The sequence below is a fragment of the Oncorhynchus keta genome, chromosome 33 (assembly GCF_023373465.1).
Source record: "Oncorhynchus keta strain PuntledgeMale-10-30-2019 chromosome 33, Oket_V2, whole genome shotgun sequence".
In the NCBI taxonomy this organism is placed as follows: Eukaryota; Metazoa; Chordata; class Actinopteri; order Salmoniformes; family Salmonidae; genus Oncorhynchus; species Oncorhynchus keta.
Window position 1 is genome coordinate 11,352,247 of NC_068453.1, and position 15,415 is coordinate 11,367,661.

A 15,415-nucleotide genomic window follows, 5' to 3' on the forward strand; every position below is an offset into this window, starting at 1 on the left:
CACTCATGGTAGCCGCCTGGTCTATCTCAAACATCAGCATTTTACAACATTTTATTTAGCCTTTATTTGAGCAGGGAGTCCCACTGAGATCAAGGTCTCTTTTGCAAGGGGGCTCTGCATAAGATACCTTATCTGGTATTCAGATAAGAATGGGTGGACAGTATTGAAAAAGAAGTCAGGGACCTATTTGTTGCACTTTTGGATCTCCTAGCTGAACTCAGAGGTGGGGGTTGCCTGCAGGTCAAGTACTGAGGTGAGGTTGTACAAAGAGCAGTTATTTCAGACGGAGGACTGTTCCCTGCAGACTGCATCGCCACCAGAACCAAACAAGCAGAACCTGCGAGGACCAACCAACTGCAAATAGAAACTCCAGTTTTCACTCCAGAAGGAGACATTTAAAGGGATTTTTCTTTAACTTTCATTAAGACTTCATGTCACGCCAAAAAAAACTTTAAAAGGGACAAACAAGCCAGCTTCTCTGCGCTGAGACCGAACCCAGGCGAGCAGTCCCCGATGAGGCTGGAGGCCGCGGCAAGGATGGACCTTATCAAGAAGCTATGGAGAGCACGCAAGCTGATCCTGGTGGTGCTGATCCCGCTGTCGCTGCTGCCGTTGCCCCTCATCCACCCCACCAGCGTGAGTACCCGACTTCATCATATCATAGCATGACTAATATTGCGCATGGGTAGGCTATCGGCATTGTTCTTCCGAGTTAGCGTACAGTACATGAAGCAGAATAAAATTGGGGGTGAGAACAGCTGTAAGTGTCTTTATGATTATAATTAGCCATAATACATATCCACAGTGCAAATATTTCGATTTACCTCATATTCTATTAATGCTTTGCTGATGGAGACTTGTTTTACGCATTATTTATGCAATCGGCGTCTGTGCGTAAAGTGCACCATTCCGCGTGTTTACACTTCACAGTAGGGTGCATTGTTGTACAGCGGTTGGCACCACAGGCGGCAGGGAGAAGGGGAATCTGTGCCAAGCTATTAGGTTATATAACTCAGCTCAGCTATGTGGGGACGGGTCTGGTCGTTCTGTTTGCCTAGAACCACCTGCGGTTCCAGAATGCCCTCTCACCAATTACAGAATTTGTCAAGTTCAGAGAGGGACAGAACAATGGAGCATGTGGCCAGCTGCAGCTACAGAACCCCTCATGCTCTGTTTCCTGTGTCAGTCTGAGAGAATTGTACTAATGTGCCTCTCTGGGTTCAAACCCAGGTTTTTTACACTGGGACTGTGTTAGCCCACTGTACTAAAGCCTAGTCTTCAGGCTCCTTATTCATTATGATCTGAATCACTAAACTGATCCTGGATCAGCACTCCTAGTCTGAGATGCTTTATGAGTACTGGCCCCTGGCCTCAGGCGAGGTTAGGGATCCTCCTTATCTCTGACAGCAGGATGATTAGGAAATGTAATTTTGCTTTAGCAATGGCAGATATACTTCAAATGGGTAAGCAACACTCACCAATAAGCCATTCTTCCTCAACACCTCCCCGTTTAGCTGTATAAGCCAACATTGCTGTTCTGCAAAATGATCGAGTCATGCGTTCCACCTGGCCACCACATTCAGGTGTCTTTTGCATATCACATAGCCCGCACATAAAGAGTGAAAGCCTTTTCTCTTCACATCCATTAGCTGAAATCATTATCGGATGGTGATTTTATGGCGATGTGGGTGCCGTCTATTGCCCATTCGTATTTTGGGAACCTATTTATGGCATCATGGCATAGAAACCCCTCTTGACTTCACCCTATTCTGCGATGGCTTATGGAAATGGTTTATGTTACTGTTTGTTTTGCTGTTGACTGCATCCAAAACATTGACTCATCGAGAGCTGTGAGATGCCGATCGGCAAGCTCCCTCTGAAAAGTGCCCGTTGTCAAAAACTTGTGTGGATATGACTTGAATGTGCACCGAAATGGCATGCGTTTGCCTTGTATGTCTTAAAACCTAGCAAAAATCCTTTAAGATTGGTTTTGGGAAACAGTATCTGATGAGCCAATCTGTACTTTCTGCAGAAAAAGTCTCACTTGTCTCTAAAAACACGTTCTAAGCAAAGTTCAGCATGTACCACATCTTCAAACAGTGCAAGATCAGCCATCTCTCATTCTATTTCACATTATCTCAGTCTTTTATTGTATTTCAACAAAGGTTTCACTTTCTCATTTAACAAATTACTGTATATGGATTATTTTCATAAAAAATACTCTGATGTGGTCAAATTATATAGCATGTCAAGATGTCATAAGGTGAATGCACCAATTTGTAAGTCGCTCTGGATAAGAGCGTCTGCTAAATGACTTACATGTAAATGTAAATGATGAACTCAGCTCCTTGGGGTTTGAGTCAGGAGAAAATAATGTCTGTCTAATGAGCAGATTAACTGACGAACTCTGTTCAGAGAGTATCAGTAGAGTTCATCATATGAAGGAATGCAAAACAGTGTTTTTTTTTTATCATCGTTGTTTCTCCAGAGGAAGATAAGGGTTGATTTTAACTAATGAGTGAATCCATTCTTTCTGTAGTCATCTGGAAAATAATCTCGCCATCAACACTGATGAACGGTTATCCAGATTAATCATCTCTATAAAAGAATTTGGCCTTGATGAAGAGATAACATGAATGCCTGAAAAGCCATCTCCTTTCGTTGATCTCATCACTCACTTAAGGGTCATGTTGAGTCATGGTCTGAAAGGTGAAGTGACAATGCAACCTCCAGATGTGGACAGAAACTGTCTGCTGAGTCACCTTTGACCTCTTTGCAGTGAAATATCACACAGTCCATCCATACACATGCCAGATTGGAGAAACAAATTGAGCAATGACCATTTAGAAACATATTTCCCTACTATCTAACCATACGAAACCTGACGGTATATACGAGATACCCCATGATCGCCTCAATAACCCAGTTCTCTGATGAAACTGGAAAAAGGATGAGATTTTGAGTGAGTTTATTGATTCATTGAAAGTCCATTCATTGCATGGCAGTTCTCTATTGTGTGACAACCTCTGATCAATGATCTCTCAATCACTGATTGTCTCTGTCCCCAGTCTCCTGAATGACCGAGATCAGACTTCACATCCCGTATCTGACAAACACTAACTACTGGGAGATAGTCGGGATCACCTCAGTTTCCTGGGGCAAAACCTGGGGACGCTTTCCCTGTGGCCAAAGTACATTATTACTGGACATGCCCAGTAGATCACAGAAAGGGGGTGTTGTGTTCAAACCTGGGGCGGTGTGGTCAGGACTGGGCTTGTCTAGTAGGGCACATGTGGAGAACATGCCCAGGCAGGTGCTAGTGGCCAGGATTGGTGGCTGCTGCCTCAAATGCACCATAGAGGGGCCAAATAGTCTCTGTGTGATACACAGCAATATCCAACATTGTTTTCAATGAGCGGTTACACTACCAGTTTGTGTATGTGTGTGTGTGTGTGTGTGTGTGTGTGTGTGTGTGTGTGTGTGTGTGTGTGTGTGTGTGTATGCATTGCTGGACAATCCGATGGCGTGTGTGTGTATGTATAGCTGATATATTGCCAGGCCCCTTCACCTCGCTGGCTAGACATCCTCTACTCGACCGGGAGTGACACGGTTACGCTAGTCAGACAACTGCCTGACACATCACCTGTATGCCACATATTATGGAAAGGGGAGATTTCTAAGGCTTCCTCACTTACGCATGATAAGTTACCGCTGGTTTACTGTACAATGTGACCACCGCTGGTGGTCCCGTAGGAGTACGGTACGCTACCCCGTCTATGGTAACCAAGGATCGTTCAGTGTGAGGATCATTCAATGTGATGAAAAGCCGCCTCAAGTATCCAGAAAGCAAAAAATGTTAAACAGGTACGTTTGAATGAAGGACATAACAAATCCCATTTTGATTAGACTGTTAGATTGGAATTTGGATGGGCTCTTTCACAAACTGAGTACATTCTCCATTGTTTCCATGGCAAATAAATGGTGCTGAAAGGTGAATAAGGAACACGGAGGTTCGGTCTCACGGTAACTTAGGAACCTGATAGATGCACACACACACACGCTACTATTTGAATGTTTTTAAATGTGTGTAAATTGTAAAGTCTTTTGTCTGTGATGTATTTTGCGCTATGTGTCGGACCCCAGTAGGACTAGCTGTCTCGGGTCATGGGGATCCTAATCAATCCAATCAAATCAAAATCACTTTCTTTCCGGCAACAGTATTATTGCACTCCGATAAACTCAGACAAATGAACCCTGACAATATGTGGGTCCTAGCAATGAGTTTGTTTGACCAGCATTTCACATCAAGTTTAACATTGACATATATTAAATAATTGACTGTGCTTTTATGATAAGAAACGTTAGGATACAATACAGGCATAAATGTATGAGGTATGGCCCTTGGCAATCTGCATTGTTGTATAAAAGCTCAATCCCTTGTCTCTTCCCTATGTCTCACCCCCTGTGTCTCTGTCCCCGGTGTCTCTGTCCCATGTAGGAGGCCTGCTGTGCGTACGTGTTGATAGTGACAGCGGTGTACTGGGTGTCAGAGGCTGTACCCCTGGGGGCTGCTGCCCTCGTACCAGCCTTCCTATACCCGCTGTTCGGAGTGCTCAAGTCCAGCGAGGTCAGTAAACTATCACTCACTCTAATCTCTCTTTTTCTCGCTCTCTGCTAAGGGCACTGAGGACCAGGAGCGCGCACACACACATACACTGAAAAAAAAACATAAACAGAACATGCAACCATTTCAAATATTTTACTGAGTTACAGTTCATATAAAGAAGTCAGTCATTCGAAATATATTCATTAGGCCCTAATCGATGGATTTCACATGACTTGGTCACAGATACCTTAAAAAAAAGTAGGGGAGTGGATCAGAAAACCAGTCAGTATCTGGTGTCCACCATTTGCCTCATGTAGCGCGACACATCTCCTTTGCATAGTTGATCAGGCTGTTGATTGTGGCCTGTGGAACGTTGTCCCACTCCTCTTCAATGGCTGTGTGAAGTTGCTGGATATTGGCGGGAACTAGATCCCTGTCATACACGTCGATCCAGAGCATCCCAAACATGCTCAATAGGTGACATGTCTGGTGAGTTTGCAGGCCATGGAAGAACTGGGACATGTTCAGCTTCTAGGAATTATGCACATATCCTTGCAACATGGGGCTGTGCATTATCATGCTGAAACACGAGTTGATGGCGGTGGATGAATGGCATGACAATGGGCCTCAGGATCCCATCAGAATATCCCTCTGCATTCAAATTGCCATCGATAAAATGCAGTTGTGTTCATTGCCCTAGCATATGCCTGCCCACACCATATCCTCAAAGTGGTGCACTTTGTTGACAACATTGACATCAGCAATCCGCTCGCCCACACAACATCATACACATGGTCTGTGTTTGTGAGGCCGCTTGCACGTACTGACAAATTCTCTCGGTTTATGGTAGAGAAATGAACATTAAATTATCTGGCAACAACTCTGGTGGACATTCCTGCAGTCAGCACGACAATTGCACGCTCCCTCAAAACTTGAGACATCTGGGGCATTGTTCTGTGTGACAAAACTGCACAGTTTAGTGGCCTTTTATTGTCCCCAGCACAAAGTGCACCTGTGTAATGATCATGCTGTTTAATCAGCTTCTTAATATGCAACACCTGTCAGGTAGATTGATTATCTTGGCAAAGGAGAAATGTTCACTAACAGGGATGTAAACAAATTTGTGCACAACATTTTAGAGAAAAAAGCATTTTGTGCATATGGAACATTTCTGGCATCTTTTATTTCAGCTCATGAAACATGGGACCAATACTTTACATCTAGCATTTGTTTTATTTTTGTGTACAAACACACAAATGTACATTCAAACCCAAAATATTTATTTTCTAATAATTCTTGTTTAACTGTAAATACGGTAATCTGAGCACCTTACTCCCACCAAGGCCGAATGAACTTGTATGTATTGAACTAGACAATTCAGTTAAGAACAAATTCTTATTTACAATGACGGCCTACCAAAGGCAAAAGGCCTCCTACAGGGATGGGATTAGAAATTAAAATTAATTCAATGAAAATCTAGGACAAACACACACAGCTACATGTGTGGACCAGATGGATGTGAAGCGTATGGATGGATGCTTTCTAGGAAGAACCTGAGAAGTCCTGTCCCATTGCTTTGTAATGCCTCTGTGATGACTGAAAGGGAAGTAGGTTGACCCAATCCCACTCTGAGGAAACAAACAAAAAACTCAGCATTGTTGCTGACAGCTGGTTTACACTCGCTAAATGTAGCCTCACGTGTGAACTAACAACCACAGACGATGTACTTGTACAGCACCTTCTAAGGTGTTTCTAAAGGCTTCATGAAGTCTTAAAAGTTATCCTTCATTCATTATCCTTCATTATCCTTAGCCTGACCTTTCACCTATACTCTTAATTCACCATCCTCCTCTCTTGTTATGTGAAGAGACGGTCATGATGTCACAGACCCATGTAAACATGTGAGTGACTCACTCGTTCTGATAACCTGACATCATCAGATCATCAGTTATCACGAGGTGTCTGTATGCTAACGTCTAATATAATACAGGAAGCATGGTCGTCAGAACCTCTCCGTTCGTCTCCAGTGAAACACTTATCACTGAGATGATGGCCTCAGGTACTGATCAGAGTAACACATTAACCCCTGCTGGACAGGAAATGGTCTGTCCTTAAACCAACCCCAAGTGGTCCCAATGACCACCATTAATGGTTCCCTCTCCTCACTATGTCAGTGTTACATAGAAAAAGAACCACTGAGTTGCTCATGTGATCTGATCGCATGGACAAAACCTGCCAAATAAGGCTATTAGTGTTATTATAAGCTCTTGTAATCGTGTTTGGTAAATATCCACGTTTTTCTGCAACTCTTTGCTCTGATGACTAGACTTGTGTACTGTACTTAGTGTAGCTCTCTCACACCTCACCTTGCCTCGCCAATGGGATTGCTTTACCTCAGTTTTAACCTGGCACAAACAAGAAGTTGTTACGTGGAAAACCTTCCCCCTGCTCACTCTCGTGCCGTGCTATGATTTTTGGGTCACATTTTTGGTTCGTATGCCTGCAATTGCAAATGTTTGGAAAGGAGAAAAGCCCAGACGTGTTGATCCAACTGATCCATCTGAGCCCATCCTGGAGTACAGTATTTTCTTCCCAGAACTCAACCGGTTCTGATTAAAAATGAGAACTGGACAGAGACTGGAGAGAAGTCATGATGGTTAGGAATATCTAGTCTAGTTCCAATAATCACAAAAGGTCAGTTCTCTGTAGTTAGAGGTCATGACCTGTGGTGGTATACAACAATATACTGACTAGTGACCATGTCATAAACTGCTCAGATTAACAACGACTGCAAATACATGATCTTTCTTGACAAACATGAACATAGAAGAGGTCAAAGTAAAAAAATGTTTTTTTTTTTAAATGAATCCCGGTGTGTGTTCGTGCGAGCCACATGTAAGGGTTGAGTGTATATGTACGTATAGAGTGCTATAAATACTGTGTGGTTGTCTTTGGTACAGGTAGCTGCAGAGTACTGTAAGGACACCACTCTGCTGCTGATGGGGGTGATCTGTCTGGCGGCCTCCATAGAGAAATGGAACCTCCACAAACGCATCGCTTTACGCATGGTCATGATTGCCGGAGCCAAGCCTGGCATGTAAGTATGCAGCTACCATGACACACACGTGCGTGCACACACGAAAGCATATATAAATCAATCACACACACACCCTCAACTTCTCCTCTCTCCTGTGTGTATTCTCAGGTTGGTGCTGGGTTTCATGTGCTGTACGGTCTTCCTGTCCATGTGGCTCAGTAACACCTCCACTACTGCCATGGTGATGCCCATCGCTGAGGCCGTCCTGCAGCAGCTCATCAGCACCGGCGTGGCCGACACCCAGGAAGACTCCGAAACCGTCGAGGCCACCGAGGACGACTGCCTCGGCGGTATGGCTGCCCTTTCGCTGCCTGCAGTAAACATCTCAGGGACATGATAAATTGTACATCGCTACAATCGTTAAAACGGTTTTATGTTGCTCCTTTGCAGACAAGGAAGAGAATCTAGAAAAGAACCAACTAGAGCGTCTGTATCGCAGAGACAGGTAAGACCTGGGGAGCTTTTGAGACAGTCACTGAAGAATCACATACAATACAGTCTTGCAGTCCACATCATGAAAACAACTCCAGTGTTGTGCGTTTGAACATGTTGTGTTTTATCCACAGCTGCGTGAAGCAGGAGCTCTGCACTCTGACTGAGGTGAGAACATAAACCTTTGAAAATCGGTGTAAAAATATCTGTTGTTCCATTCTCTTACTTCAACGTTAATTCTCCATTGTGTGTTTTGTTCTCTCAGTTGCCGACTGTGGAGACTAACGGGACTGGTAGGAAGGCCAGTAAGACCAGTCTGGGCCAATTGTCCCTAAAGCAGACCAACGGACAACTGCCATCGGTCAGTAGACACAGTCACTACACTCAGAGGCATAACCAGGGTTTGAGTTTTGGTGAAGCTCGGAAAGGCAGGTCTTAGTGGTTAGAGCGTTGGGCCAGTAACTGAACGGTTGCTAGATCGAACCCCCGAGCTGACAAGGTAAAAATCTGTTGTTCTGCCCCTGAACAAGGCAGTTAACCCACTGTTCCTAGGCCATAAGAATTTGTTCTTAACTGACTTGCCGAGTTAAATAAAGGTCAAATAAAATAAATTAAAATCAATACCCCCCCTCCCAATATATGAAGAAAAAAAAGTTGAAACTAATTTATTGCTATTTGGAAAACAGCAAAAATGACCCCAGACATTATCACCTTGGCTGCTGTAGGTTAATTCCCCTCAATCAATCTACAAACACATCTGTAATGTTATACCCCTGAAAGGAAAGAAATGATCAACAGCCACATCACTGGCTGTTTTAGTAGCCTACTCTCTGTAAAAGCAACGTTTTAATGAGAACTTAGTATCCTTGGGACATCCCTACCCCATTGAGTTGACATTTAAAATGGTTAAGGTTAGGGTTAGGTAGGGGTTTTGGTTAAGGTTATGATTGGGGGTTAGGTTTAGGGTATGGACGTACCAAGGATCCCAATAAGCAATGGTTCATTAATACTAGCCAAAGCTCTTCAATGCAATAGAAATCTCTGCTGGCAGCTAGCCACCTGACTGACATATCTACATCACAGGCTGGTGGCACTTTAATTGGGGAGGACGGGCTCGTGGTATTGGCTGGAGCGGAATTAGTGTAATGTTATCAAATAAAACAACTCCACTATCACATGGTTTCCATGTGTTTGATTCCATTCCATTTGCTCTGTTCCAGACATCATTATGAGCCGTCCTCCCCTCAGCAGCCTCCACTGATCTACATACACTGCTCAAAAAAATAAAGGGAACACTAAAATAACACATCCTAGATCTGAATGAATGAAATATTCTTATTAAATACTTTTTTCTTTACATAGTTGAATATGCTGACAATAAAATCACACAAAAATGATCAATGGAAATCAAATTTATCAACCCATGGAGGTCTGGATTTGGAGTCACACTCAAAATTAAAGTGTAAAACCACACTACAGGCTGATCCAACTTTGATGTAATGTCCTTAAAACAAGTCAAAATGAGGCTCAGTAGTGTGTGTGGCCTCCAAGTGCCTGTATGACCTCCCTACAACGCCTGGACAGTCTGTGGTGCAACGTGGCGTTGGTGGATGGAGCGAGACATGATTTCCCAGATGTGGGAATTGGATTCAGGTCTGGGGAACGGGCGGGCCAGTCCATAGCATCAATGCCTTCCTCTTGCAGGAACTGCTGACACACTCCAGCCACATGAGGTCTAGCATTGTCTTGCATTAGGAGGAACCCAGGGCCAACCGCACCAGCATATGGTCTCACAAGGGGTCTGAGGATCTCATCTCGGTACCTAATGGCAGTCAGGCTAACTCTGGCGAGCACATGGAGGGCTGTGCGGCCCCCCAAAGAAATGCCACCCAACACCATGGCTGACCCACCGCCAAACCGGTCATGCTGGAGGATGTTTCAGGCAGCAGAGCGTTCTCCACGACATCTCCAGACTCTGTCACGTCTGTCACATGTTCAGTGTGAACCTGCATTCATCTGCTTTCATCTGTGAATGGCAAATGTCAAACGTCCTGCACGGTGTTGGGCTGTAAGCACAACCCCCACCTGTGGACGTTGGGCCCTCATACCACCCTCATGGAGTCTGTTTCGGACCGTTTGAGCAGACATGCACATTTGTGGCCTGCTGGAGGTCATTTTGCAGGGCTCTGGCAGTGCTCCTCCTGCTCCTCCTTGCACAAAGGCGGAGATAGCGGTCCTGCTGCTGGGTTGTTGCCCTCCTACGGCCTCCTCCACGTCTCCTGATGTACTGGCCTGTCTCCTGGTAGCGCCTCCATGCTCTGGACACTACGCTGACAGACACAGCAAACCTTCTTGCCACAGCTCGCATTGATGTGTCATCCTGGATGAGCTGCACTACCTGAGCCACTTGTGTGGGTTGTACACTCAGTCTACCACTAGTGTGAAAACACCGCCCGCATTCAAAAGTGACCAAAACATCAGCCAGGAAGCATAGGAACTGAGAAGTGGTCTTTGGTCACCACCTGCAGAACAACTCCTTTATTGGGGGTGTCTTGTTAATTGCCTATAATTTCCAACCTGTTGTCTATTCCATTTGCACAACAGCATGTGACATTTATTGTCAGTGTTGCTTCCTAAGTAAACAATTTGATTTCACACAAGTGTGATTGACTTAGAGTTACAAAGTGTTCCATTTATTTTTTTGAGCAGTGTAGCTATACATATCTATACGTGACTACCAGTTGTGCTTCTCAGAAAGTCGTTTTTTGTTTCTTTGGGGATGCCTGCAGACACGGCAGGAGTTTTAAAATTGCCTTTTGACCGGCATCTCGCAAACACACCAGCAGCAGCGTCTACAGTTTTGCCAACTTCGAGCTGGGATAGTGCGTTTCACGTCTCAGGCCCTCAGTCTGTGCCGCGAGAGGGCAGAGTTAGCCGTTTAAGAAAGTGGTCAATGTGCTGCTAAAAAAATGCAAATCCAGGCAGCAAATCCAGAGGACGCATGCGACCATAACTAACAAACCACTGTTCATGATTCCACTCATTCGCAAAGAAGCAGGCTCAATGAAAACTCGGTCAGATCAAGAATATAAGCGTTCTGAGCTTTGACCAACGCTGGGAGCAATATTTAGATTTTGATCCATCATTTATTTTCTTTATTGTCTTCAAAATACAAATGTATATACTTGTACAGTGGGGAGAACAAGTATTTGATACACTGCCGATTTTGCCGGTTTTCCTACTTACAAAGCATGTAGAGGTCTGTAATTTTGATCATGGGTAAACTTCAACTGTGAGAGACGGAATCTAAAACAAAAATCCAGAAAATCACATTGTATGATTTTTAAGTAATTAATTTGCATTTTATTGTATGACATAAGTATTTGATACATCAGAAAAGCAGAACTTAATATTTGGTACAGAAACCTTTGTTTGCAATTACAGAGATCATACCTTTCCTGTAGTTCTTGACCAGGTTTGCACACACTGCAGCAAGGATTTTGGCCCACTCCTCCATACAGACCTTCTCCAGATCCTTCAGGTTTCGGGGCTGTTGTTGGGCAATATGGACTTTCAGCTCCCTCCAAAGATTTTCTATTGGGTTCAGGTCTGGAGACTGGCTAGGCCACTCCAGGACCTTGAGATGTTTCTTATGGAGGCACTCCTTAGTTGCCCTGGCTGTGTGTTTCGGGTCTTTGTCATGCTGGAAGACCCAGCCACGACCCAACTTCAATGCTCTTACTGAGGGAAGGAGGTTGTTGGCCAAGATCTCGCGACACATGGCCCCATCCATCCTCCCCTCAATACGGTGCAGTCGTCCTGTTCCCTTTTCAGAAAAGCATCCCCAAAGAATGATGTTTCCTCCTCCATGCTTCACAGTTGGGATGGTGTTCTTGGGGTTGTACTCAGCCTTCATCTTCCTCCAAACATGGCGAGTGGAGTTTAGAACAAAAACCTCTATTTTTGTCTCATCAGACCACATGACCTTCTCCCATTCCTCCTCTGGATCATCCAGATGGTCATTGGTCAACTTCAGACGGGCCTGGACATGCGCTGGCTTGAGCAGGGGGACCTTGCGTGCACTGCAGGTTTTTATTCCATGACGGCGTAGTATGGTACCAATGGTTTTCTTTGAGACTCTGGTCCCAGGTCTCTTCAGGTCATTGACCAGGTCCTGCCATGTAGTTCTGGGCTGATCCCTCACCTTCCTCATGATCAATGGTGCCCCACAAGGTGAGATCTTGTATGGAGCCCCAGACCGAGGGTGATAGACCGTCATCTTGAACTTCTTCCAAGCTCACCAAGCTGCTTGCCTATTGTCCTGTAGCCCATCCCAGCCTTGTGCAGGTCTACAATTTTATACCTGATGTCCTTACACCGCTCTCTGGTCTTGGCCATTGTGGAGAGGTTGGAGTCTGTTTGATTGAGTGTGTGGACAGGTGTATTTTATACAGGTAACGAGTTCAAACAGGTGCAGTTAATACAGGTAATGAGTGGAGAACAGGAGGGCTTCTTAAAGAAAAACTAACAGGTCTATGAGAGCCGGAATTCTTACTGGTTGGTAGGTGATCAAATACTTATGTCATGCAATAAAATGCAAATTATTTACTTAAAATCATACAATGTGATTTTATGGATTTTTGTTTTAGATTCCGTATCTCACAGTTGAAGTGTACCTATGATAAAAAATTACAGACCTCTACATGCTTTGTTAGTAGGAAAACCTGCAAAATCGGCAGTGTGTCAAATACTTGTTCTCCCCACTGCACATGTTTTTTCCTCCCCCACAAACAGTGACTCACTATACTTGCTCCTCTCTCCGTTCCAGACAGCGATCAGCATCCCAGAGCCTAAGAAGGAGAAGGAGAGCAAGAACTCTCGCTATCCCACCAAGAGAGATCATATGATCTGTAAATGTCTCTCTCTTAGCATCACGTACGCAGCCACCATTGGAGGCCTCATCACCATCACTGGCACCTCCACCAACCTTATCTTCGCCGAACAGTTCAACAAGTAAGCTACATTACCATACCCTGCATTGAATGCAGTTCAATAGGTACAATACCTGGTAAATACCCCATGGCCTATCAATACACTAGCAGACAAATATCCCACGTGTAACAATATTTCCAACCTGGGCTCGAACCAGAGACCCTCTGAACATATCGAAAACAGGCACCCACGAAGCATCGCACCTATCGCGCCACAAAAGCCACGGCCCTTGAAGAGCAAGGGGGAAAAAACTTTCAAAGTCTCTGAGCATATGACGTCACCAATTGAAACGCTACCAGTGTGCACCGCTAACTAGCTAGCTAGCTCACACATAGTCTATGAATATCAAATCGATTTATTTTGCCCTTCTTACATCAGCTGATATCTCAAAGTGCTGAACAGAAACCCAGCCTAAAACCCCAAACAGCAAGCAATGCCATTGTAGAAGCACGGTGGCTAGGAAAAACTCCCTAGAAAGGCCAAAACCTAGGAAGAAACCTAGAGAAGAACCAGGCTATGAGGGGTGGCCAGTCCTCTTCTGGCTGTGCCGGGTGGAGATAATAACAGAACATGGCCAAGATGTTCAAATGTTCATAAATGACCAGCATGGTCAAATAATAGTAAGGACTGTGAACAGGTCAGGGTTCCATAGCCGAAGGCAGAACAGTTGAAACTGTAGCAGCAGCACGGCCAGGTGGACTGGGTACACCAAGGAGTCATCATGCCAGGCAGTCCTGTTGCATGGTTCTAGGGCTCAGGTCCTCAGAGAGAGAGAGAGAGAGAGAAAGAAAGCAATGTTACGTAAATGGAAAAAAGCTGTCCTGGAAAAAAACAGTCTTGATATGTTCGTCAAAAGAGAGACCAGGGTCCAGAGTAACGCCGAGGTCCTTCACAGTTTTATTTGAGACGACTGTACAAAAACAATAGTGGTCCTAAAACAGAACCTTGAGGAACACCGATATTTACAGTTGATTTGTCAGAGGACAAACCATTCACAGACACACTGATATCTTTCCGACATATAAGATCTAAACCAGGCCAGAACTTCTCCGTGTAGACCAATTTGGGTTCCCAATCTCTCCAAAAGAATGTGGTGATCTATGGTATCAAAAGCAGCACTAAGGTCTAGGAGCATGAGGACAGATGGAGAGCCTGGGTCTGACACCATTAAAAGGTCATTTACCACCTTCACAAGTGCAGTCTCAGTGCTATGATGGGGTCAAAACCCAGACTGAAGTATTTCGTATACATTGTTTGTCTTCAGGAAGGCAGTGACAGCTTTTTCTAAAAATTGAGAGAGGAATGGAAGATTCGACATAGGCCGATAGTTTATATTTTCTGGGTCAAGGTATGGCTTTTTTAAGAGAGGCTTTATTACTGCCACTTTTAGTGAGTTTGGTACACATCCAGTGGATAAAGAGACGTTTATTATGTTCAACATAGGAGGGCCAAGCTCTTTCAGTCGTTAAGTTGGAATAGGCAGCTTGAAGGTTTAGAGGCCATGATTATTTTCATTATTGTGTCGAGAGATATAGTACTAAAACACTTGAGTGTCTCCCTTGATCCTAGGTCCTGGCAGAGTTGTGCAGACTCGGGACAATTGAGCTTTGGAGGAATACGCAGATTTAAAGAGGAGTCCGTCATTTGCTTTCTCAAAGATGTTCATGAATTTTTTACTGCTGAAGTGAAAGCCATCCTCTCTTTGGGAAATGCTGCTTTTTAGTTAGCTTTGCGACAGTATCAAAAATACATTTAGGATTGTTCTTATCTTCCTCAATTAAGTTGGAAAAATAGGATGATCGAGCAGCAGTGAGGGCTCTTCGATACTGCACGGTACTGTCTTTCCAAGCTAGTCGGAAGACTTCCAGTTCGGTGTGGCACCATTTCCGTTCCAATTTTCTGGAAGCTTGCTTCAGAGCTCTGGTATTTTCTGTATACCAGGGAGCTACTTTCTTATGACAAATGTTTTTAGTTTTTAGGGGTGCAACTGCATCTAGGGTATTGCGTAAGGTTAAATTGAGTTCCTCAGTTAGGTGGTTAACTGACTTTTGTCCTCTGACATCCTTGGGTAGGCAGAGTGAGTCTGGAAGGGCATCAAGGAATCTTTGGGTTGTCTGAGAATGTATAGCATGACATTTGATGCTCCTTGGTTGGGGTCTAAGTAGATTACTTGTTGCGTTTGCAAACATAATAAAATGGTGGTCCGATAGTCCAGGATTATGAGGAAAAACATTAAGATCCACAACATTTATTCCATGGGACAAAACTAGGTCCAGAGTATGACTGTG

At 44.3% G+C, this 15,415-nt stretch overlaps 1 protein-coding gene across 1 annotated transcript in view; it reads left to right on the forward strand.

Annotated features, from left to right (window-relative positions):
• slc13a4 (solute carrier family 13 member 4) overlaps nt 1-15,415 on the forward strand; it is a 24,411-nt gene continuing 8,996 nt past the window's right edge. The window contains exons 1-8 of the mRNA XM_035748733.2: nt 1-636; nt 4,499-4,627; nt 7,567-7,703; nt 7,812-7,993; nt 8,094-8,148; nt 8,270-8,303; nt 8,401-8,496; nt 12,964-13,148. Of these exons, the coding sequence (XP_035604626.1) occupies nt 514-636; nt 4,499-4,627; nt 7,567-7,703; nt 7,812-7,993; nt 8,094-8,148; nt 8,270-8,303; nt 8,401-8,496; nt 12,964-13,148 (941 nt within the window). The 5' untranslated portion in view covers nt 1-513. The remainder of the gene's footprint in view (nt 637-4,498; nt 4,628-7,566; nt 7,704-7,811; nt 7,994-8,093; nt 8,149-8,269; nt 8,304-8,400; nt 8,497-12,963; nt 13,149-15,415) is intronic.